Source organism: Vulpes lagopus, chromosome 11 (genome assembly GCF_018345385.1).
Source record: "Vulpes lagopus strain Blue_001 chromosome 11, ASM1834538v1, whole genome shotgun sequence".
Taxonomy (NCBI): Eukaryota; Metazoa; Chordata; class Mammalia; order Carnivora; family Canidae; genus Vulpes; species Vulpes lagopus.
In genome coordinates, this window is record NC_054834.1 from 86,734,959 (window position 1) to 86,760,303 (window position 25,345).

The following is a 25,345-nucleotide window of genomic DNA, read 5'->3' on the forward strand; positions in this document are numbered from 1 at the left end:
GTCGGGTTGACAGGTTTTGAGTCTGAGCAAGCAGATCTCACAGGAGCCGTGCGGGATGGCAATAATCCATTTCTCCTTTTGTTTCCCCCCCGTAGCATCGAAAGCCGAAAAGAGAAGAAAGCTGACTCAGGGAAAGGTGTTGACAGGGAGACTTGTCTATGACTTGATCTTCAATTTATTTTTTACATATATATGAGAAGAGTGCCACAATTATTAATAAAACTGCTTTGATCATGTATTGTAAATTCTGTCTCTCATCCCAAATCCACCTTCATACTGTAAGTAGTGCGATCCTTGTTTCATTTCTGTGTTTAAACTTCTGAACCGTGAGACGCCCTTGTGAGCATATACAGTAGCTGATGCAAAAATCTCTGTGCTCCTTGCTGTACGTTAGACATTTGTAAACACTGGATTCTCATCGTTAGTTCGACGAGAGCAATAGCTTTCTTAAAGAGATGTCCTATTTACCTAGTTGGTATTTTCCTACTTTAGTGACCTGAAGCTACCTGGTCATTTCATTCGGAAGAATTTTGAAAGGTAGTCTTAACTGCTTTTTATTTTTTATAGCTTAGCATTAGTGACTTATTTCAAAAAAAAGAAAAAAAAACAACAACAAAAAACCCAAATCAAAAAGGTTAGTTTGGAAGCATTTTTTAAAAATTGTATTTGTGCATTTCCTTGATTTATTATGATACATTTAATACTTAAGAGTTTATATGTGACTAAAACTTAAAGTCATTTGAAAACATATGTAGAAACCTTTTACATAAGGTTTAAACAACTTGTTTAAAAGAATCAGAAACTAACCAGAGTCAAGTAGTGTTTGCTTAACAATTCAAGTTGTGATTACACCACCAAATACTAGGCTTGTTATGAAATGCTTCAGGAAAACTTTGTAAGTTTTGTGAGACTTTGAATATAAACATTTATCAGAAATATGCCGTTAAATTTCTCTCCCATTAAAAACAAATGTTTTCCAAATAAGCCTATCATATACATACTCGTGGAAGGCCACGTGGTGAGTTCTTGTACATGGAATTTCACTCCTGTATAGTTATTCTGCTGCTAAAGGTCACGTACTGCTTAATGCTGCTTCTGAATCATGTTCTAATGTTAGGCTGACAGGTCTCCAACTATATTTTTTTCTTCTGCAAAGCTCTTTTCCACTTTTTAATTGAATGCATGTTGCAGAAAAATAATCTTTTAAATGAATATTTCAGATTCTGTTTGAGAAGGTTCTGTAGATATTTCAGTCCATATGAAAGAATGCATTTTTACTAAGCTTTCACAAGAGGAAGGAAAGTTAAGAGTTTTTGAACATTACTAAAAATACGGTATTTCATTCCATTTTAGATAATGTGAAGTTAATAAAGATGAAATCTTGTAATACTCTTATTTCCTAAGAAGGACCAGTGATCATTAATCTTATAATCGCAGTGTCCAATTTTACAATAATTCAGAGCTCTTCGGCTTTTCCAAGCTATTAATTACATATTCTGTACATAAGTGTACATGAAAAGTAAAAAAAAAAAAAAATCCTCTTGTGATCAAGCTTATGAGGGAAATAGAAAACCCCAACAAAGCCTCCATCAGATGCAACGTTTTGATATTTCTGAAAATTCCCCTCAGTCTTTTAAGGAGCCACTTCTTTTATGGAATGTAAACCTAAAAAAATATAAGAATAATTTGCAGCTAATACAGCCTGTGTTTATAAATGCCAAGGAAAATTACAAAAACTTTCCATTCCAAGTGTGTTGCCTTTGTGTGTTTTATAATACAGATACTACATTGTAAACATTCCCATTGTTTTATGATTTAGACTAGCTGTACATGCCAGTCAGTCCCCAAAGCAGCCTCCTAGTGTTTTAATATATTAAAAACTGTTCTGTTACAAATGATCATGGTGAATTAAAACCTTCACATGATCACTTATTTGAATAAGCAATCATACCCAATGAAATTCTGTATTTCTGAGTATTTTTATAGTCATTTTGTTCTTGTGTGAATTTTAATGCTATCTCTATGTTAATCCTAATATTTTGAAATCATATAAAATATAAGAAAAAAATGTAGTGTTATATATTTCCTCCTAATTTCAGATTCCTGGTCAAAATTACTGAATATCTTGAATGTAATTTATTGCAAAGTTCAAGTAATGTGTAAATGTGACTAGGATATTGTGTTTTTCACAACTAAGAAATGTTATGTGGAAATAAATATTTATCCTAATTAATTTCCTTGCACATTTTAAATTGTGATGCAAAGTGTCTTGTCTTTTTTCTCCTTAGTGTTACTCAGTAGATCAATGTAGAACATTTTGACTGAACATAGTATTCAAATTTAAACCCCCTGTTAAGAAAATTTGGTGACAGAAACACTTCAAGAGTATTCTGACAATTTGAACTTTATGAAAAGAATATTATGAGAGCTATAAGGATATGTCTCTTCATTTTTCCAAAAAGCAGTGACTTGGGTGCAAATGGCATTGCTCCCAAGACTAGTCAAATCTTCCAAGTTCGTTAGTAGGATTTCCCATAAGTAGAACCCCTTACCTTAGACCTCTGTTTCCAGCACCCCCCGCCACCACACACACACACACACACACACACACACACACACACACACACACCATGGGAAAAGCATTTCCTAAAATCTCTCTCCTCCCTGCTCGTTACAATGGGTCAGATGGGACCATCATTCTTGTGTAGCCATCTGGCAGTGTGTTTGGAGGTAATTACATTCAGAACTCTAATGTAATGGTTAGTATTTTTCTTTTGACTTGTGAGTTTACTTTATAATTGCTACCATTTAACAGCCTTTGATATTGGGAAGTTTTTTTCCTGAATATAACCTGAATATCTCCTTGGTGTAGTTTAAATCCATAGCTTAATAGAAACTCTTCACCAATAATTCACAAGCAACCCATATTTCAACACTCTCCCTAAATCTTTTAGGACTTGTCTTAAGTCTTAAAAGTATGCTCATTATTATGATTTTTTTTTTCTGTGCACTGATCCACTCTGTTCCTGTTTAACTGTTCACTCCTGGTCACTTGACTATTTTACCATGGTTTCAGATTTCTACCCAAACGTTATAATAAGTATCTTGTATATTCATTCATTCAAATGAAATGACATGGGATGCCAGGGTGGCTCAGCGGTTGAGCGTCTGCCTTCAGCTCAGGGTGTGATCCTGGAGTCCTGGGATCAAGTCCCACATCGGGCTCCCCGCAGGGAGCCTGCTTCTCTCTCTACCTGTGCCTCTCATGCATAAATAAATTTAGAAAAAAAAAATGAAATGAGAGTCACTTGGATATGGTGGTTCTCTAAATATATATTTGAAAAGGCTGTTCGCAATCAGTACCTTTGAAGAAGCCCAATATTAAAGGGTTACTAGTAACACTTGATTTTCTAGATCTCTTTGGGTTTTTCCTCAGAAACCTGCAGCTCACTGATACAACTGTCACTCCGTGTCAGTCTCTTTCTTTTTTCTTTCTTTCTTTCTTTCTTTCTTTCTTTCTTTCTTTCTTTCTTTCTTCCTTCCTTCCTTCCTTCCTTCCTTCCTTCCTTCCTTCCTTCCTTCCTTTCTTTCTTTCTTTCTTTCTTTCTTTCTTTCTTTCTCTCTTTCTTTCTTTCTTTCTTTTCAGATTTTTATTTATTCATTCATGAGAGACACAGGCAGAGGGAGAAGCAGGCCCCAAGCAGGGAGCCCTACGTGGGACTGGATCCCAGGACTCCAGGATCAGGCCCTGGGCTGAAGGCGGCGCCTAGCCACTGAGCCCCCCAGGCTGCCCACCCGTGTCAGTTTCTATTGGTGTATTGGCCACCACTTTTCGAGCTGGAACTTTGAAAATAGAACTGTGGTCCTTGCTTTTAAGGGCACAGTAGACACATAGCTATAACACAATGTGATATGTACTGAGTTGGCTGTATAACGAAAGCAGTGAATAACTCAAAGATGGATCTTTGACTAGGGTAGAGTTTGAGAAAAATGTTATATAAGAGGTAGCATATGAATTAGGATGGAAATGGAGAAGGAAACCTACTCCAAGAGCTGCAGAGATTCTCAAACACATGCCAGTATTGAAATAAAAATGAAATAAAAAAGTAAAGATGTATGGTGTAACTGAATCCTGACATATTTGATATATGGCATATTTGGAACCAAGCAAACAGCCCAGGGTGGTGGAGTGTTAGGAGAGTAGTGAAGACCTGTAAGAAAAGGTAGAACTACAAGTAGACCACATTATAAATGATGTTAAATTCTATAGTAGGATATTCGAACTTTATCCATTAAAAGTTTTGAGCAATGGAAAGGCATGAATTTTTGGAAAGATTAGTCTAGCAGCACAGTGGAGAATATAGTGGAGAAAAAACGTGGGATTATTTCCTTAGGGATCCTGCACCCAGGACGACTCTGAGGCTCAAACCAAACTCTCTGTGAGTGGTCTATAAACTTTTATTATGATTGAAACCAAATAGGCTTAAACCTTAGGTACTTAAGTAACTCCAGACACAACAGCTTTATTATAAATTATTTCATATAGAATAAGATCTGTATCTGGAGATAAATATCATATATATAGGTATATACGTATATATATGATGTTTTGGGTTGTATTTGAAAAAAATAAAAAGTTCCAAAAGCATGGTTATCAACAGTAATCTTGAGACTATTAAAGAAATCTAAGTGTAGTACAAAATTCAGCCAATGACAGCTCATATGGATCCAGAAACCACCTTTCCCCATCCACCTTTTCACTCCACTCATCCCATCGTTCTTATCACAGACTTAGCTTTATGTCTAGGTACTCTCGCCTTCTGATGTGTATAGTTATAGATTTCTGCCATGTGACTTCTTTCATTTGTTTATAAGCTTCTTAAAGATAAGAATAGAGTTTTATCCCTTCTTTATAACTCTCTAGAGTCTAGGTCTGGGACTGGCTCTTTATCCAGCTGGGAAAGGCTGTGGACAGAACCCTAAGTAAAATATACAAGATGCTGCTTCTCAGGTTATTAAGAAGGATTAAAGATGGAAACAAACGCAGTATGGAAGCAAAAGCAAATGCTTATTGAGCACCTTCATGTGCTCAGCCCCTGTAGGTAGACAGGGGCACCTAAGGTGGGGACCTGTGTAAGCTATAGAGTCATCAGTGGAGTCATCAAACCAGGATAAAAAGCTAAATAGCTGTGAATGGGGGAGGTGGAGGGAGGGAGGAAGGTGCAGGGCATGGATATAATGCCGGCAGAGTAGATACACAAATCTTCACAGCGATGACACAATTCGGTGAAGTAGGTGTTTTTGTACTTTTTTCAAATTAAGAAACTGGGGCTCAAAGAGGCTCAGCAATGTTCTTTAAAATGTTTCTCACCGTGAGTGGCGATGTTGAGGTTCTAACCCACGTGCACCTTATCTAGGCTGCAGCGCACTGAGTCTCCAACAGGAGGCGAGGTGTGACCTGCTTCCCCCTGGCAGGGTACTCATTCTGGGTCACGCAACCAGAATCAGGTTGAGTGATATTTCTTCCGAGCATGTTACTTTGTGACTCATGTTTCTGTGATCAACATTGGACATCAGACATAGCCAGTGAAATATTCTGCTTACGAGTCACAAGTATCATGACTTTGGATGGAAGAAGCTTCATGAAATCATCAGGGTTTTGGTTATTTGGTGGGTCACTCTTCTCATCAAATATGTGTTGTAAATAATCTGACAAACTTGGGGCGAATTGTTCAGATGAAAGATTGTGAAGAATAAAAACATTAATTGAGTTGGTTGAAATTTAAAGTCTGTAACACCAGAAAAGATATCCCTTTCGCTTTAGCAGTAAGGAAATGACCTTTTTATTAATTCAAATTCTCAAGTTTGTTAATATTGTCACAGAGGGTAACATGCAGAAAGAGAAGTTTCTACTGAGCATGACATTGGTCTTATTAATAATACCATGCTCTGGGCTTTTCTGATGGGCAGTGATGTTATGCTTTGTTATTCACATTCATCTTTCATTCTCAATCACCTAGATCCCTTAGACATCCTGGAGACACGCTCCAGATCATTCAGGATGTATGTAAAAAGGTTCTTGGACACTGCTGAAAGAACTGTCACAAAGTTGGCAGACCAAAATTCTCTTACATTATGAAAAAAGCCATCCTTGTGTTTTGGTATGTTTTTCAGTTAGAACTTACTGAATCTTAAATATTGTACAAATCTAGTAGTTTTATAAATTGGAATTCTCACGTCAGCTTAGAACAAAAGCAGCAAATGCTACAAATAGTACAACCGGTAGCTTCAGTGACCACCTGTGAATTAAGAAAGAAAATACCCAGCACCTGGGTGGCTCAGTTGGCTAAGCCTCTGCCTTCAGCTCAGGTCATGATCTCAGGGGGTCCTAGGATCAAGTCCTACGTTTGCCTCCCTGCTCGGGGTGGGGTTGGGGGCGCTGCTTCTCCCTCTCCCTGCCATTCCCCTTGCTTGTGCTGTCAAACAGATGAATGTAATGTTAAAGGAAAAAAAAAAAAAAGCAAAATACCCAGAATGACACACAGCCTAGTGTGATAATTAATCTTTATGTTGGTGGCTTTGAGTCATTAAGGATGCACTGAATTATGTTCTGCGACTTCTAGTTAAGAAAACATGGAGGTATATAATCATTTTTAGCAAGACTTCCAACAAAAAAAGATCCAAAAATAATTTTTCAAGTGATTTTCTAAAAATCTTGAGCAAAACTTCAACTTTGTATCCATAGAAGAGATGTGAACCCCGCTCCTTCCCTTGGTGTGTGTGCCCCCCGGGTGCTGGCGCGCTCCATCAGGTGGTGTCTGCTGAGAGTCCGTGTGCCTGCTGAGGCTGCAACTCTCAATGGCAGGCCAGTCTGCACCTCTTAGTGCTATGATTAGTCCCTGCGTGTTTCCAGCTTAGACTCAGATTAAGTTTATCTCTAAGTTGTCAACTTCTTTACCTTTTCCAATCAGCCAATTTAAAAACCTTACTGGAGAGAAAAACTTGTCCTGTGAGGGTTGAATGAAATCTAACTTCAATCACATTATTTCCATTTGTAACCCTCATTATGTGAAAAATATGTGCTAGGACTTTTTTTCTACCTCTGGGCTCCAGAGAAAATAACATGTTCAGAAACTAAAGGAACAATGAATGGTATAGTTTTATCAAAACTATTGTACAATAGTTATACAATATCAGATATTATATACGATGGTCTTAATATCTGTGCAGTATCTGAATTGTACAATATCTCTTATCGTAGAGTGGGCTTATTGATATCTGTAAAATATCTGGTATTGTGTAGTATCTGATATTGTTTAACATCTGATATTGCCAAATGGTCTTAATATCTGTATGGCATCTGATATTGTACAATGTCTAGTTTATTTTTTTTAAGATTTTATTTATTTATTCAAGACAGACACACACACATGGGGGGGAGGGGGTGGGCAGAGACACAGGCAGAGGGAGAAGCAGGCTCCTTGCAGGGAGCCTGACGTGGGACTTGATCCCAGGTCTCCAGGATCACGCCCTGGGCTAAAGGTGGAGCCAAACCGCTGGGCCATCGGGGCTGCCCCAGTGTCTGGTTTCAATTACGATAAAAGAAGAATTTCTATTAAATTTGCTCTTACGACTATTAATTCAGTCCAGGATGTGTCCACATGATCTATGACTACTGTTTCTGGATATAGAACTCTGCAAAGATTGGTCCAGTTACTCAAGATGATTGAACTCTATTAAGAAATAGAATTATGACAAGAGCCCTCCAGGTTTGAAGGTCGATGTATGGTTCTAACGGATGAGTCGGATTTGGGACGTCGGGTGAAGCTACTTAATGGCACGCTCCCAAAGTACAACTGAAGCTGAATTTCACAACCCTCTGTCCATTCCCATGTGTGACTCACTAGTCTTATGTTGAATTGATAGATTTTTTTCCATTTCTTGTATTTTTAGATTTTTGTGCTGGAGCTTATTACTCTTAGATAACTTTTTCTAACAAATGGTCTGAAGCTAAGTTTGAGTTCATAAAACCAACTTTAAAAAATGAGGCCATTTTACAAACAATTGATCAAAAAAAAATCATGTTTCCTCACTTATCACTAAATTCAACATCTGAAATCTATGCTTTCATTAATATAGATATGTCAGCCAAAAATAGTCAAACACTTAAGTAACTTTTTTTCTTGACTGAGATGATATTATTGATGTTATTTGTTCTTATAACATGAGCCCCATCATAGCTTCCTGGAATAAAATAATAAATTATATATTACATAAAGAAATAAAAGTTACTTGGGTTTTTCAAAAGCTATATATGTGTGTGGTAGCAAATTGTATATGTATTACATAAAAGCCCTACGAACTGCTTAATTTAACACATTTTTATGTATCTATTTTTTTTTTTTTTTTACAAAAACTGAACTCTCTCCATGTTTACAAGGCAGTCTGGGATAACAAGCAAAATAAACAAGAGCCTTTCTGGATAAGCGTGTCCATATGCCAATGTGGTTTAGGTCTCATTCAAGACAAAAAAACGCATTACCTCTGAAAAAATGAAGGAACATTTATTAAATGACCAGGAGAAATTCCACAGTATGTAGTATGGGAATAACAATATGTAACTTTGTAGTTTATTTTCGATTTTTAAAAGCAAGCCCAAGGAAGTTAAAATATTCTTTTAATTAAGATGCTCAAAGAAATGAACTAAGAAAAATTGATGCAAGGACTCCTTCAAGTTAGAATTTGTGATACAAATATTTTCATCTTTTAACAGGGCAAGCTGATGTGTTCTCATCTCAGTTCCAAGCTGCCTCTTTCACTAGGAAACATCAGTATTTTTTAAGGCACATTTACAATGCTTCCCCCTCCCCCTTGCTGTGTTTTTGTAGCACCTATAGCCATAACTGGCACCTGGGGGACTTGTATTGTTGGCAGATTCCCTCTCATTTCTTTGGAGTCTATTCAACTGCTGTGGTTTTACTCAGAAGTCAGTGCTTTGCATATATGATTTCCTGAGACTGTTTGAATAGTCTTTCTCAGAAAACCGTGCCAGTCTGGCTGTGAACAGCTCTTCTCCAAGAGTTGCTGACAGTAGCCTGGTCGGGTCATCGTGCTCGGACATGCCTACTAGCTTCTTTCCTCCACCTTTCTCTCCTTACCCCTGCCCCAGTGACCTTACTGCCCACACCTTGCCATCCCTTTAAAGAAGAGGATGAGATCTTGGAGTAGTCCAGTTAGACAAAAATAAAATGCTTCTCAGGGAACCTATGCAAAGCTTCCATAAAGATAATTCATAGTTGTTGTTTCAGCAACTGATGTGGAAATGATTTTAAATAATAAACAAACCCAGACAGAATAATTCAGACTTCAGGAAGGTAATAATCTGTTGCGAACACAGAAGTCCCTACTCAGGGTTACAGATGTAAATCCAGGAACAGACATAACCTTGAATTTCTTGATTTGAGTGTACTTTTTTTTTTTTTTTTTAGATCATCATCTTAACAGTTCAGTTTTGAGACAGTGAGAACAAAAAATGGCTTTTAATAAGGTCTGACATACTGTTTTGAGGTGCTAAGGTAAAGAGAAGCATTGTTTTATGAAGTGGCTCATGTGGGTATATATATGTTGGTGTGCTGTGCTGCTGGCAATCCCATGGTCTTCATCTGTATACCACTGCAGAGAAAGAGAAAGGTCAGCATTAGGATGTCAGTTATCCTACTCTTAAAAAAAAAAAAAATCAAATAGGCTCTCACGAGCCATACAGAGAGTCAAAAAAATTGTTTTAAGGGTATATATATTCTAATTAAACTATCCAAATCCATTTTCAGACTTGAATCAGAGGACACTTAGAACTACATTATGCACAGGAGAGAATGTTTATGCCATTAAAGCACGCTAGTTTTAATTAAGTGTTATCAAGTGCCAGATTTCTCCTACACTGCAATAAGAGAAACTACATTAAATGAGTTTTTTAAAAGCACTTTTTCCTAATATATGTTACCAAAGTACTAGAAAAATCTATTTCAGCATTTCACATATATGTTTAACATGAGGTCAAAAGTCAAATGCGCTATTTTGCAAACACGTTGGTTTTTCACTAGAATTTTCTATCTGTACGTCTGACATTTATGAAAGTGTTGATGACCTGAGGCAAAAATGTGTCAACGCATCCCATATTAAACAAGTGAGAAGTCACTACTTGGCAAACATAAATTGCAGAGACTTAAATAAACTCTTAGAAATTGCCTAAAGTATCATGTCATTTCTTTGAGTGGTAGAAAAAGAAACTTCAACCTCTCATAAGAATCTGACCCCAAAAGGCATATGCCAGGTTTCTTTGGTATCGACTAACTGTCCCATTCTGATATAATGGGCACCATGTGAACTGATCACAGAGCAAGTTTGTGTGTGTGTGTGTGTGTGTGTGTGTGTGTAGAGAGTGAAGAAAAGTAGGTTTCCTAGCTAATACAGGCAAGAAAGTATTTAGCACAAAAATATTTAGTGCAACGCACATGCATACACATGCAAGTATACAAACATACGCGTGTATATATGTCATACCTACACATAAAGCCTCTTATTTTCTTCTTGATCTGAAAAGGTCTAATGTAGAAGATGAATTTGATTTAATGCCTACAAACAGCCCACTATATGGGCAATAACAGCTCTGAGCCATTTCCAACTCTCATATAAAACAAACCTAATTGTTCATTGCCTGTGGTCGTTCAACAAAAGATCGTGTTGCACTTGCAAAACCCGAAGCAGGCCGCTTATTAACGTCCCGTCCCACTGTTGTTAGACTGGCTAGTGATACATACTAGCCAGAAACTGGTTTATTTTCATATTGGAGCTGAGCTCCTATCATGCTGGTTTCACGTTAGAATTACTCTGCCGCACGTTTACTGAGTAAGTGATTACTTCCGAATCCAAACAGGGAAAGCCTGAGCAGCCACATGGATAGGAGAGCACTGTTTTGACACTCCCAGGATACGTTGTGCTTCTCAACCCCCGAGTCTCCAAGAGTTTTGAACATGAGTCTGTCTGTGGCTTAAGGGTACCACTTCTGACTCCTCGTGGCAAAAACAAAACCCCTTGGAATCCTGTCCCTATCTCCTGGGCCTGCTGGAGGAGAAGGAGCCCCGCCAGGGGAAACCAAGGCCCCACCGGCAAGCTCCCTCCTTTTGCACCACGGTTTGCTGTACCATTGCTTGGAAATCCACTCCAGCATCCACCAGGGCTTTGGAGATCTGGGCCGACTGCTGAAAGTGAACGTTGTCTGCAAGGAGAGAAAGGAAATGTAAAGTAACTAATAGCCGCTCCTTTTCTGATAGGAAGGGTGGGAAAGGCACGGGAAGAAAGGGACTATTTGAAGTTCTAGGACTTAGCATCCCATTTAGCCCAAGACAAGTGAGTTGTGGAAAGCAACACTGTTTTATTGAAGTAAATGTAACAGTCTTGCCCCTCATGCTTTTGTTTTGTCAGTAGTGAAATTGCAAACCTGTCTGTGATACTAAAAAGTCTAATTAACTGAAACTCACCATCTGCTGTTCCATGAATAAGGAGGTACTCAACTTGTTTAAAATTTTCAGCTCTGCTCATGACTGTTGAATTCTGGAATTGGGAAAAAGAATGTCATTATTCAAAAAAAGATCTGCCATAAACTGATTTTTCACTTCAGTTTACAAAATAAAATGTTTTCAGCTGGGGCCCCCTTTGATACAAAATATAGCAAACCGATATTTAAGCAAATGCTGTCTCCATGCACAGCAGAATGCACAGCATGCCCCGAGCCTGGGAGACGGGACTGGAAAGGGGGGACGCCACATCTTCCTCGCACACGCAGGCAGGGGGCACCTGCCACCGGGGCTGCCCGCGGGCCCCGAGCCCCAGATCCCGGGCTGGCTGTGGCCTGTGCATTAGCGCGGGGCAGAGTCTCCTATTAGCAATGTATGTTCATGGGCTTGTGCTGTAGTTCAGCCAAAAAGTGTATTGCCATGGCAACCGTGTGTCACATGGTGCCATACATGCTACATTTCAAAGAGCCTGTACATAGCATTTGCAACTAAACACACTCTGCAATATGTCATATGAACTTTGGTCCACATTGCTAGGCAATGAGTGAGAAGGAAGTACTACCTCTTTGGGAACAGATGTTCCAAACCTAGGCAAATGTGACATATGGGAGGGGAAAGGGGTGACAAAGATCAAGTGTGGCCTTAGGAAATCGGTGGGTTGTTGTCGTCTGCCTCGTTCTGTATTAGGGAAAATCCTGCCACTGGATCAAGCCATTGCCTAGTGGGCCAGAGAAATAGGGCCAGAAATGGGGAGGTAAGCTCTCTGAAGACCCGCCCCCTTGAGGCCACACACCTGGCATGGGGAGGTGGGGGGGGCTCAGGATGAGAAAGCCTTCGAGGGCACGGAGCTGGTCATCGGGTCTGGATTCGGGGATGTGTGCAAAGTTCGGAGGAGGCTCCGGGTGCCTCTGGGGGGGGGGCGGGGTCCACGGCTGTGGTCTCCCTGCGTGTTGGGCCGAGGAAGGGCCAGCGGTTCTCCGGTGCCTTTGCAAGTCCTCCAGCATCTTGGTGAATCAAAGTCAACTTTCTGAGAGCCACGGCTTGCATTTGCAGGCGCCCTTGGGGGGAACGCGGGCTCCCTGTGCCCCGACGGCCCCCCCCCCCCCGGGCCGGCGGGGGTCACGGGGTCTGGGTGCCACCCCCGGGGGCAGGCTGCTCCCCAGGCTCGGCTTCTGCGCAGTGGGGGCGTCGGGAGGGCGCTGCCCGGTGCGACCCTGCCCAGTCCTGCTCCCCCTGCTCCCCCGCGGGGCCCCCGCCACGAGGAGGAGGGGCTCGCGCAGGGCGGCATCCGCACGCGGGACGCCGTCTGCACCGAGGCCGCTGCAATCCCAAGCGGCTCCGGGGGCGGGCCTGGGGGCGGCCGAGGCGCCGGGGGGGGCGGGGGGGGGCGGGCAGCGGAGCCCCAGCGGCGGCGTCCGGGGCGGCCGTGCTCCCCGCGGAGGCGGCGGGAGCCAACCCCGCTGGGGCCGGGGCTGCAGAGCCGATTCCCAGCCGCGCCGCCAGAGGCCGGGGCTCGCCGCCGCCCGCCCGCCCCCAGGCCCCGGCGCTCCCGGGCGCCCCGGGCGCCCCCCCGCCCCCCCCCCCCCCCCCAGCCGTCGTGCAGGCCGGGCCGGCGCACACCTGCCCCGGTGCTTGCTCGGGCCGCGCCCAGCCTCGCGCTCTGCCAGCCTGCAGCTCCCCGCAGCTCCCCGCAGCTCCCCGCAGCTCCCCGCAGCCTGCCCGCGGGGACCCGGCCACACGGCGCGGGCCCTCGCCTCACCTCCGAGAGCCCCACCGGCCCTCCTGGCTTGGCAGCCTGCACCGCCAAAGCTGCTCCTACAACCTCCACGAGCCATAAAACTGAGAAATGTCATTGAAACATAGAGTAATAGTTAGGAGACATATAAATACGCAGGACAGTTAGCAAGGAATGTGATAACTACTGGAGTTTGGACCAAAACAGTTTCTGGCTGCCTTTTTTTTTTCTTAAATGGAGTGAATACAGGCTGAAAGAAGACAATTTTTATAAACAAGTAAAACCCTGAGCCTAAGATAAATGTTGTGATGTACACACTGTAGCTGTGATGAACTAGACATGGTGAGAAATGCAACATACTGAGAAAAAGACGAAAACTGTGATAAAAGTGTCATGATGCAAATTGTTTTACATTAACAATATTACACTACAAAGAAAGAAAGACAAATACTTTAATGCAGCAAGAGAAAAAATAAAACAAAAGCTTCCCCTGCAACGGTGAGCTAGGTGTGCCGGTTCCATGCACACATCGCCCTGCTCCCCGGAGAAGCATCCAGAGGGGCCTCCCCGCGAGGTGGGCAGGTGCACGGGCAGCCAGAGCACCCAGCCCCTCTCAGGCTCTCTGGCAGCAGAGAGCAGGGCTCCCCGCCCGCCCCCCCCCCCAGACGCGGCGGTGGCACCTTGCCCCTGGCACCGCGATCGTGCCCTACCGGACCCCAGAATCCGGGCTTCTCAGGGAAGAGGGACCCTCGGCGGCCCAGCGCGCCGCCCGCTCCAGCCCGCGGACGGCCACGGCCCACGCCAGGGCAACAGAACCCGCCGTCACTGCAGGTGTGGCTAATAATCGGCAATAATGCCATCGTGCTATTTTAACCCACTAAAATAGGATAATCCCCATTTGCCTATCGATGGAAACAGAAATAGAAAAGGAAATGGATGACTAAGTTAGAAGCCGAATAGTCTATCACCAGCTACTAAAAAGGAAGCTCAGAGTGATAAATGGGCAAGGATGCAATGGTGGTGCAGTTGGCACTCTCCCGAGGCTAGAAACTTCCGGAGAGCCCCGCTGTCAGCAACAGTCTGGCAAAACGAAGTGGGAAGGATTGGTCCAGTGGCAGTGCCGATTCCACAGCATCTCTGTGAGGAGCTTTTCCCTCAAGCCCTAAGAAGAACCATCTGTAGCTGCTTGTTGGATCACGCTGGTTCCTCAGTTACCTTCCAGCAAATAAATCTTTGTATTTTTGAAATAAAGAGAGAGCTGATGAGAGCGGTGGGGCACTGTGAGGAACAGAAGTTCTAAGCGTTTTTAGGCCACGCTTGTGCCATCGAGGAACCACAAGGACAAGTGGCGTCCTGAGGATGATCGGTTGCCGTTGGGGAAGCCTACCTCAAGGCAGGCGCAGGTGTCCCATTTAATCCCTTCACTAACCCTGTGGGTGGGGGGGAGGCTTGATTCTTCCCATTATCCAGATGAGGAGACTGAGGTTCCGAGAGCTTACTTAACCTCTCCAAGCGCACACGGCTGGCACGTGGTGGAAGCCAAATTTGAGCACAGGTCTAACTCCGAAGCCCGCTCCCCTTAACGTTACGGCCTAGTGTCCCTTCGCGTCCCAGCCAACAACCCATCACCGTTTCCAGACTCTCGTAGGAAGATCAAATGGCCACTGGTCTGATGGACAACCCCGCACGGCAGTGCGGTAGAACGGCTGTACCCACTTCCTCTGTGCATCCTCCCGCTTGCAACCAAATCCTGCTAACTAGCTAGCATTAAGTAATGCTATTCTGGGAAGCACCGCTAATGCCACAGAAAACAGAGGCCACAGAGAATTTCTGAGAAAAAAAATAATTTCCACCCACTATATCGGATGTTTTACTTGTTTACATCTATCAAACAACTGTATCGATGAGATGCCAAGGAAAGAGAACCCATCAACCCGACAGGGGGCTCTACCTCAGTCCTCACCAAGCAACACTGGCTTCTTTAAAGATCACACAGCAGTCAACATTTTATCAGCACTCAACAAACAAGTTAAGGTTTGGCTTAAATCTGAAGGTCTCTCTCCCTTTGGCATATTCTGGGATAATAGAACAAATGTCAAATCAGTACAAGATGGCATATTTACAAAATTGCACCCTGTTTTGCATAACCTAACGATGCAGCAGTTCTTAAGGATTGAACATTTCAAATCTGCTAGCAGAAGACTGCCAAATCTATGACTGTTTCGTACACTTGCCAAAAGCCTATCAAATTTTGAGCAAAATGCAAAATAAATCTCCTCTACAAGTTAAATCAGTCCCTTCTGTGTGTTCCAGGCTGCCCTCTTCTCTTGGCAACCAGGCTCAGGACTTGGGCCCCATCTCTCCTGCCCTTGATCTTCTGCTGCTCTGCGTATTCATGGATCCCTTCCCGCCGCAGGCTGTGGCCTGACGTAGAGGCCACCATTTGGCCTGCTCTTCCCACGCCCTGCTTCCATGATATCCGTCGGTTCATCCAACCTGCTTCACAAATCCCCGGAAAACCAGCTGTACCTGCTACTCCCGTGGGGCTGTGCTGCTGCCCCCTGTCCCTCCGTAACCCACAGAGAGCGTCTCCGCTCTCCCTCTTGGGCTCCTAAATCCCTCTTGGTTGGCCTGCAGAAGGGCCCTCCCTTCCCCACCCCTCAGCATCTACATGTTATGTAACAAGGTTGTGCCTCAGTTTCAGCGTCAATAAAATGAAGATAACTAGAGCACTCATCTCAGGGAACTGAGGGAGACAGGAACCCCAGAATAGTGTCTGCCCATAAAGCAAGCGCTTCATGAATAAGTGAAGAAAAAAAAATGAATGGAATAAAGAAAGCTGGACCCCCTCCCCACCCCCCCATCAGTTGAGAGGAGTTGAGGGGGGATGTGAAACCCTAACTTCCTGGCCACTTCCCTTCCCGGCCCCACATGCTCCGGAGGACAAACCTCCGGGGGCTTGTCACAGCTTGGACACCACTGTCCTTTCTGCACTTGGGGGCACCTGTCATACCCGGGTTCACTCTTCCTACCTGCTCTCTTTCATTTCTCTTTGATCATTTTGTGGGTCTGCTTTTGCTCACCAACAAGGTAAGAAACTTCTGGGCAATTAGAACATCAGGCACCGTTTCTGAGTGAGTGAAAGTTGGCCAGATGTTGAGTTTTTAAATAGGTTTGACTGCGAGGCCTCTGATGGAGCATGTGAAGGGCCACTTGTTATGCTGGTGAGCGACACGCTCCTCGGGCCCTGGCAGTGCTTGCTCTTTGCTCTTTGCCAGTGGGGGTGAGGGTTTTCTTACTGCCCAGCTGGTGCTTTTTGCTCAAATCTGTCACCATTGTGGTCTGCTGGGGACCAAGACTCACCGCAGAGATGTTTCCCCAGGGCTACAGGGCCTTGCCCCTTGGCACTAGGTGGGGGATTAGCTCCAGGGCCTGGGGGGGCACTGCTCATGGCACTGCAGTGGGTCTGAGCCTTAGTCCAGGGCCTGCTAATCTACACAGCAGCTCTGTACAAATAGGAAAAGGCAGTCCTGGCTGGATGCAGCCCCAGAGGTTCGTGTCTCAGTGAATGAAGCAGAGACTGGCCCTCAGCACTGAGGGAGCTGCACAACTACACGTGGCATCCCTACCTGTTCCATTTATGCATATGTTCTCAGATTTCCTTTCCTAAATCACAAGTAGGACCTTTATTTCACAAAACGTGCTTCTCTTGGTGATGTGGGTTTCTCCAAATTCTTCCAAATCTGGGTCATCAGTGACCTAATAATGAATCCTCTCTCTCTCTTTTTTAATTAAAAATTGTCTCTTCTCTTAGAGAGGCTACAATCCTGGCCACTCGATTGATGATTCCTGCGCTGCAAGTGTAAACAAAGATCAGGGCCTTCCTTCTGAGAAGCTTTGGGCTTTGGTCCTTCTGGCCCTGGGTGCACTGCAGGGAGGCAGCGGGCCCAGACGAAATGGGAATCATTTTCAAACTCTTCCCTTCTGACCCACAGACAGGCACAGGGTACTGAGAGCCTCTAAGGAATTGTCTTCTTTGTCTTTTCCAAAAGGGTGGGAGGAGGGAGGGAGTGAGTGAGGGAGGGAGAGAGAGAGAGAGAGAGAGAGAGAGAAGGAGAGAGAGAGAAATAAAAACAACCTGGGAAAGAAAAGTAAAAGATGGGGTCCAGAGGGGCAGCTGGGGCCTCGCAGGAAAAATAGAATCTTTGAATGTATTCTTGCCAGAGACAAAAGCACAGGCTTATTTAAAAAACAAAGGAGGGCAGCTTTATTCTAAAGCCTGCTGTGCACCAAATATAGGCACTTAGATTCAGCTCTCCACACTCTGAGGAAGCACTTACCAGGGTGGAAACAATTCAGCAGCGTTGCCTCCCCTTCCCCACACACCTTAACTCTCGCCCGCCCAAATCATTCCTCCGAGTAACACATTGGGAACCTTTAGCTCCCTGGTACTGGCAGTTTTAATGTGTCCATTGCCAGCACTGAATTTTGTGCCAAGAAAACTCGACTCCTGGCGTGGAAGGATTAAACAGTCCTCGGGTGCCATCTGTGCAGTGAAGTGAAAGAGTGACTTTATGCACCCAGTGTGCGTGTGTTGCCATTGGCAGTGGGAAGTGACTTCTATTTACATGACTACCTCATGCAGTGAACACCTAAGGGGAGAGAGGAACATGGCCGCCTCAGGGCCAGTGGAGATGGGGAGGAGGGGATCCCTGTGGGAACGAGGAGCCCATAGGGAAGTCTGGGAAAAGATGTGGGATGAAAGGGTAGGTTGAAACTAATCATCCTAAGGGAGGAAGGCTGGCTGAAGAGGAAAGACCCTGTTGGCTGTTGGCTGATGTTCATGGAGGGAAGTAGGGTAGGTGCCATGGACTTCCCTAGGTGTCAGGGTTTGGGCTTGACCCTGTGCCTCTAGATTCAAAGACTTTTCAGAATGGGATTTTAAGAATGAACTTTTGACTTAACATCCACCAGGTTCTAGAGTCAGGGTGAGGGTTCTGGACAGTACATCTCGGTTTCGGGAGTTTTAGTACTTGGGATATTTGAAAAGCCCCTCGGCAGCTCAGCATGCATGGCATACTGCAGGAGGGATGGTTTTCAAGTGTGAGCCTCCTGGTCAGGTTACAGACAAGAAAATTCCAGATGTAAAGAAGTGATGGAGATATGCAATTTTTATAACAATGTTTGCCTTCAAAAAGTTCTTAAATTAAATCAGGAAAGGTCTTAAGGTTTACACTTCATATGGGGTCATCTGAAGAATGCAGTATTGAGTAAATACTTCAACAGTTAATAATACTGCAGTATTAGGAAGTACAAAATAACCATGAGTCCAAGATAGGTAAACTGAAGATTAAGAGATCTACAAGACAATGTCATGAAAGTCAAATGGGGCAGCTAGTCCACTGGAAGAGCAAACTTCCTACTAAGTGGAGATATAGGAGAAATGACATTCCAGGCAGAAGGAACAGAAGACAAGGGCATAAAAGGGAAAGGCCCAGAAATTTTCAGACAACAGTGACGTGTAATCAAGTGAACTAGACCATTGTAAGAAGGATGTTGAACACCTGATTAGAGTCAGGGTAGGACTCAGTTGAGTCACATGAAAGACCTGTGACAGTGTTGTATGTGGGGATGCAGGGACTAATCTCATGCCTCTTTGTGGTAAAGACGGGAACATAGAAAGAGCTAAGGGGACACCAACTGGGTTATTGTTAGAAAAGCAGATAGTCATGTGACAGCGGCAATGTGGTGACGAAGAAAGGAAAGGATGTTTAAAGGAGTTTATTGGATGTGGAGAAGGAATGGGAAGAATTGAATCCAAAGTATTGTGGGGGACAACTGGCAGAAATGGGGACAACCCGACAATGGGACTGCTGTGTAGTGGAAGATGATTGGTGCATCTCACTTTACAGGTTGTCACTTTTCTATCTTGACTGGAAAACATACACATAGGCACAGGCAGCCACATACTCCTCCCTGCACCCCCTCTCCGCCAAACCTTCCTAAATGAAGCTGAAAGAGATAAAACTAAACTGTGTATACTTATGTTGCAAAACTGGAAATTTTATTTGGGTTTTATTGTGTTTTGGTCACGTGGCTTCAGAACCTTATAGGAATGGTAACATCTCATAAAAGTGTACAAACACTGCTCAGAGCAGCGCATTAATGTGAAGCCCAGGTATTGAGAGTTGCGGCCCAGATGAGAAATTGTATTAACTTACTCTCGTTTTTGTTTTCCTCCTTTTTAAATTCATTGTCATGAAAAGAATTTTGCATTTTCTTTGGAGAATGTAAACATGAGATGATTTACCTTGTCATCTGCAAGTTTTGGGCTTTTCAACGAACATGACAGACTCAGGAAAGTTTTGGAAAGGCCAAAGTGCAATGAAGGTCCCTAGCGGTTAGGCTAGCCCTTCTGGTTACATCAGTGTAGCACCCGAGAGAGTGCCCCGGCTGGGCCATGCCATCCAGCCAGCACATGTGGCTGCCAATGATAGTGGCTTCCAGGACAAATTTCAGATGCTATGGCCTGTCCGCAGAGCAACCTGCCGCTTGTTCTCCCATCAGCCAACCACCTGAATGCTATTCAGTAAACGGAGGCTCAAGGGCTTTTTGGGGCCCCGTCCAATTGTACTCTTCACCCAAATCTTGTTTGAACAAACTGCACATAGTTGGCTATGAATAAGAAAATTACAGGTCTGTACATACATCTTAATTTTAATACCACAGAAATTTTAATATACAGCTAAAGGTTTAGAGAGTCTTCTGGGCTTTAAAGGAATATGTCGAATATGACATGTTTTCTAAATGAAATTTTTATAATTAAAGTAATTATCTGGTGTTGCTTTGTATTTCCAAATGAATGCATATTGTGACCTATATAGCATACGATAAAGACTGTAATTAATGCAGAATATAGTAGGGGAAGCTAGTGGAGTATCTCTAAACCACCTGTGTTATTTCTTTTTAACAAGAATTTTGTTGGAAATAAAAAATATATATTTTTTAGAATAGATACACTTAAAGATGTTCTTAAACAACTTATAAATAGGTTATAAAATGGATCTGGTTTCTCATCTCTTACCCTGTAATAGTCAAGGTTGTCTTCTGGAGTTGGCAAACCCATGTAACGTTCTGTATACACGGAGTCTGTGATGAAAAAAAATTGAAAAAACACTTAATTCATACAATACAACTTCTCTTCCTTTTATTGGGTTAGTTTAAGTGCTTTCATATGTCGTAGCTTGTGCGTAGGTCTACAGAGTATCCCCCTCAGGAGTGTCTCCTCCAGATCATTTTTATTTGGCTTGTTAATGTAGCCAGACACCTGCTCAGACTCATGCCTTTCCATACTCAGCTGGAACCAATGAGGATAGAGGGAGATGAGATTAGATGATCTAAACACAGTTAATACTCCGTCTACAGGGGATCCCTGGGTGGCGCAGCGGTTTGGCGCCTGCCTTTGGCCTAGGGCGCGATCCTGGAGACCTGGGATCGAATCCCACATCAGGCTCCCGGTGCATGGAGCCTGCTTCTGCCTCTCTCTCTCTCTCTCCCTCTCTCCCTCTCTCTCTCTCTCTGTGACTATCATAAATAAATAAAAATTAAAAAAATAAAAAATAAAAAAAAAAAATACTCCGTCTACAGAGGGCGCCTGGGTGGCTCAGTTGGTTTAACATCTGCCTTTGGCTCAGGTCATGATCCTGGGGTCCTGGGTTTGAGCCACACATCAGGCTCCCTGCTCAGTGAGGAGTTGGCTCCCCCTCCGCCCCTCCTCCTCTGCCCTTCCCCCTTACTCATACACCCTATCTCTTTCTCTCAAATAAATAAATAAATCTTTAAAAAAAAATAACCCATCTGCAGAAAAATCAAATGCGAAGTGCTGAAAGGTAAGGGCTCTTTACATTATCATCTGACCTTTTCAAAGAACCTTAATTTGGAAGTCACTGAAAGGGTCAATTATCTTAAATTTTCGGTCCTGACACAAGCATATGTCTTAATTTTCTTTTGGAAACCCCTTATAATGCTCAATTACTAGCTGCTCACTTAAATCATAGATTGTTTTGGCAGGTTAAAATTCGCTATAATGAAAACAAGGAAATCAGTTATCATTTATTTGCTGTATATCCCTGTACTAGCTCAGTTACTCCGTCACAGTGTACCATTTGTTTTTCCTCATTTTGTAGCGAGCCCTCACTTTTGGCATTCTAACAGTTGTGAATTGTGAAATAGATTACATTAATATCTGCTGAAATGATGCAACCTCTTTTATCTACAGATATGGCTGAAAACAGGATGCATAATTGGTTTGGTTATTTTGGGTAATTACACATATTTTTGCCCTATTTTTAAAAATTTTATAGATATATCCCAAAATATATGTGAGAAAATTTACAATTTACTGTGGCTAAGTTCCAAGATAACTTTAAAAATCTGAAGTAATTGCTTTGAAAGATGCCCCCTCCAATGACCAGATTACAATAAAAAGGTAAGGATAGAGTATAATATGCTGTCATTGTGCTGTTTAGATTAATGGCTCGAATTTCACTGTAATTTTACAGGTAGTTCAGTATTGATCTTACTAATTGTTTAAATGAACAGATCACCTAAATAATAGTCTTAAGTAACATTTTAACCCTTTTTGAATGACTGGCATTTAAAGGCTACACTGATGATGAGTGCTAGTTATTCCACATGTATTCTTTATGCTTGTTCTATGGAAATCAAAATACTGTCTTTCAAAATGAATAATGGCAATATTTTATAATTTTGATTAAAAGGAAGACAGACACAGATGATATGCAATTTTATATATTTAGAGGACACTACTATACAAAATATAATATTTTAAAGGACATTTTATAATATAAGATCTTCATAAAATGTTCATATCTTTTAACATTTAAACATAAATAATTTAAGTTGTACATGTGATAGGAGGGAAAATCGCCTTTAAGGGCAAAATAAATTTTTCCTGAAATAGTAGCAGACTTTTCTATTCTTCTTGTCCTAGAATGTAATACTCCTTTCTTATTATGTTAACCAGGTTTACATGTGTGAGAAGATCTGAATTTTTTTTTTTTTCCTTTTTAAACACAGAGAGAGTGTGCCTGTGCAGGAGCAGGGGGAGGGAAAGAAGGGCAGGAGAGAGGCAAAGAGAGAATCTCATGCCCAGCGCAGGGCGCTAGCTCATGGCCCTGAGCTGAAATCAAGAGTCAGACACTTAACTGGCTGAACCACCCAGGCACCCCTGAAGTTTTAATAACGGTATTTAATAAATGCATAATACAGGTGTTGTAAAATGTAAAAAATGCGCCTTTGAAATACCATTTGTGTACTTCTTCTATCTGATCTTTGAGTAAAATTGTTCAAATTAACACATATATAAGAACTCTGGAAAATACCTATGTCCAGAAAGTTGGGTTTGTCCAAATACATTTAATGAAGTCCTCTTATTATTCTAAACTCACAAAGATTGCTTCTATTATTTTATTGACCACCAGAGGTCTCCAAAAACAAGCTCTCCAATGGAACAATTAATATCAAGCAGGAAAGTATTATATGAAAACAAATCCATTGTGTGCGGACTAAGTCGGAAGTGTGATTTCCAATGTTTTTTAACAGAAAGATTTTATTTTATTTATTTGTTTATTTATTTATTTTACTTTTTTTGTTGGCCTCTCCTAACTTAGCCTTTAAATAAGAGTTTCCTACAAGGTTGGTACTACCATGTATTAGGGCAAAAAATATGTAACAAGTGTATTTATTATCAATAAGTCTATCACATAAAGGACTTGAGATGGGGTCTGCAGAGGTGCAGGAAAGTAATTCATCTTTTCACCATCTCTGACTCTTTTCTCCTACCTAGCGTACTAATGTTCATTCTCTCCCCCTAGGGAATTATAGTCTTACATATGTATGATGCCATATAGAATTATCTCTCAATGATTAAGAAGAGATTCTAGAGCGGCTTTCACTAATTTAGAGACAGTGTGTGTGTGTGTGTGTGTGTGTGTGTGTGTGGGTGATAGTGACAGTATGTGACAATCATGAATTCCCCTGTCCCTATCCTCCTCTTTCCACCCAAAGCCCTATTTGTCTTTGACCTTTACTGGAAGAAAAAGAAATACATGCTTCTATTCTGCTAATATGTGAAACCCAAAAACTCAAAATAAAATAAATTAAGGGAGGGTTTATCTGCAGAAATGTAGTGTTAGGGATGTTTTGAAATTTAGAAAACAGAATTTGTCGATAACTAATGCCAATACCACCGAGCCTTTCTCAATAGCAGAGTGAGATCATTCGATTCTAGGTATCCATAAAGTACATCTACAATGAATCAGCTTATTTCCTGTAGAAACACTGAAACTCAGAAAGGAATGGTTTTGTCATTGAAATTTTAAGGTCAACACTCCGTATCTTTTTGATAGTAATTACATACCATAGTACTCCCACCGTGAGACAGGTGCCACGGCTATTCCACACTTGAACACGCCACTGCCTGCTCCCAGGACCATTGAGGTTACGTACCCTCCATATGACTAAGGAATGGAAATGGTTATTTTTATGGAGGTAAAGGAATTCAGGACATATGGTAAGCGAGTCGCAGTTTCCATATTTCTCACATCTTTATATACTGTGCCTCTTTAGAGATAGAAAGCATGGTAGAGAAGGGCTTAAATTGGCCTTAATTGGACAATATCTAAAGACTACACTTGCAGAGCCCTGGTGGCTTTGCTTGACAGGTCTAAGTCGGAAAATCATCAAAAATTTACTGGATAGTAATTAAAGGAAAAAAGATCGATAGATACTAGATCTTTACTGACTTTGACTCATAAGAAAAATCACCCTACTTCCTTCTCTCCTGCCTCTCCTTCCCCACCTCCCTCCCTCTCGCCCTTTCTCACCTCCCTCCCTTCCCCCCCTTAATCATAATAAGCAAAGATGTATACCTTACTGGCAGGGACTGGCAGGGACTCACTGCCTAGAGGACATTTTATTGGGGTCTTCTTAGATTAAAAATACAGGATTTTCATCTCTAAATATTTACACGCCAAGGATAAATCATCGTGCTCCGAATTCTATTTACTAACTATATGCACATAGATTCATTAGCCAAACAACTACTCACCCAGCCCCAAATTGCAATCCGTTTGTCGTCCACAAATCCCATTTTTGAAAATTGTCTAAAACATATGGAAGAAGTCCATGAATTAGTATTGCATTGTGTATAGAAAACTAGGATAAGTGCACAAATGTGAAACCCTGCCATTTGTTCTCTATTCCCTCCTGTTGGAATCTAAGATTAATTATGGCCAGCAATCAAATAGACACCTGAGACACATGTCTATCATTTTTTTTAACCTAAGAGTCAGACGAACAAGGTTTACTTTTGTTGGAGTCCCTAAAAATTTTGTCTGTGTGTTTGTGTGTGTGTGTGTGTGTGTGTGTGTGTGTGCGTGCGTGTCTATGATTCACAGAAAACAAATCCTGGCAGTTTTTTTCACAGCTTCATATAAAAATTTGCAGCCCAGATGCACTTTTCTTTACATAATTGAATTTAAATCTCTCCAGATGTTTTTCAGTTTAAGAGAGGCTGCCCTCGCAATGGAGAAATAGAGGGTCACGGAGAACATCTGGGTAGGGCTGAGAAAGGTCTCTAGGCCCCCTACCTGAGAACTTAAACACCATTCTCTAAATAAATCCCTTCTTCTGCTGGGTGTTGATTAGTTAGCTCAGCACCATTAAATAGGAAGCAATTTTTCCTTGACGGATTAAGAAGTCTTTTTGCCACTAAATTGTGTTCAGGATTCCTATATCCAGTTAGAGAAATGAGAAAAGTGTTTCATGCAGTCACTTTTTAATCTTAGCCTTACATCAAAAGGTAATAATCTGTTTGCTTTAGGAAGAAATTTAGTAAATGGGGCTCTTTAACTTTGTAGTATGAGGGGTGGCGACCCTTCCAGTGACCTATATGTGATTTTGAAAATTTTGTGTTTTTCAATAATAGATATATGCCAATAATAGATATAGGCCC

The 25,345-nt window shown here is 42.2% G+C and overlaps 2 protein-coding genes across 8 annotated transcripts in view; one reads left to right on the plus strand and one right to left on the minus strand.

The window, feature by feature from the left end:
- The window catches only part of SLC4A10 (solute carrier family 4 member 10), a 295,705-nt gene extending 293,472 nt beyond the window's left edge, over positions 1 to 2,233 (plus strand). For all 6 annotated transcript variants that reach the window (XM_041723548.1, XM_041723547.1, XM_041723549.1 and 3 more), the window contains one exon: positions 96 to 2,233. In XM_041723548.1, coding sequence (XP_041579482.1) covers positions 96 to 162 — 67 coding nt within the window. In that variant the 3' untranslated portion in view covers positions 163 to 2,233. The remainder of the gene's footprint in view (positions 1 to 95) is intronic.
- A 6,310-nt stretch (positions 2,234 to 8,543) lies between these two features.
- Positions 8,544 to 25,345, minus strand: part of DPP4 (dipeptidyl peptidase 4) — a 78,972-nt gene continuing 62,170 nt past the window's right edge. For both annotated transcript variants that reach the window (XM_041773764.1, XM_041773765.1), the window contains exons 21-26: positions 24,440 to 24,494; positions 23,750 to 23,849; positions 20,393 to 20,457; positions 11,538 to 11,610; positions 11,202 to 11,275; positions 8,544 to 9,672 (exon numbers count right to left, since the gene is read on the minus strand). In XM_041773764.1, the coding sequence (XP_041629698.1) occupies positions 9,571 to 9,672; positions 11,202 to 11,275; positions 11,538 to 11,610; positions 20,393 to 20,457; positions 23,750 to 23,849; positions 24,440 to 24,494 (469 nt within the window). In that variant the 3' untranslated portion in view covers positions 8,544 to 9,570. The remainder of the gene's footprint in view (positions 9,673 to 11,201; positions 11,276 to 11,537; positions 11,611 to 20,392; positions 20,458 to 23,749; positions 23,850 to 24,439; positions 24,495 to 25,345) is intronic.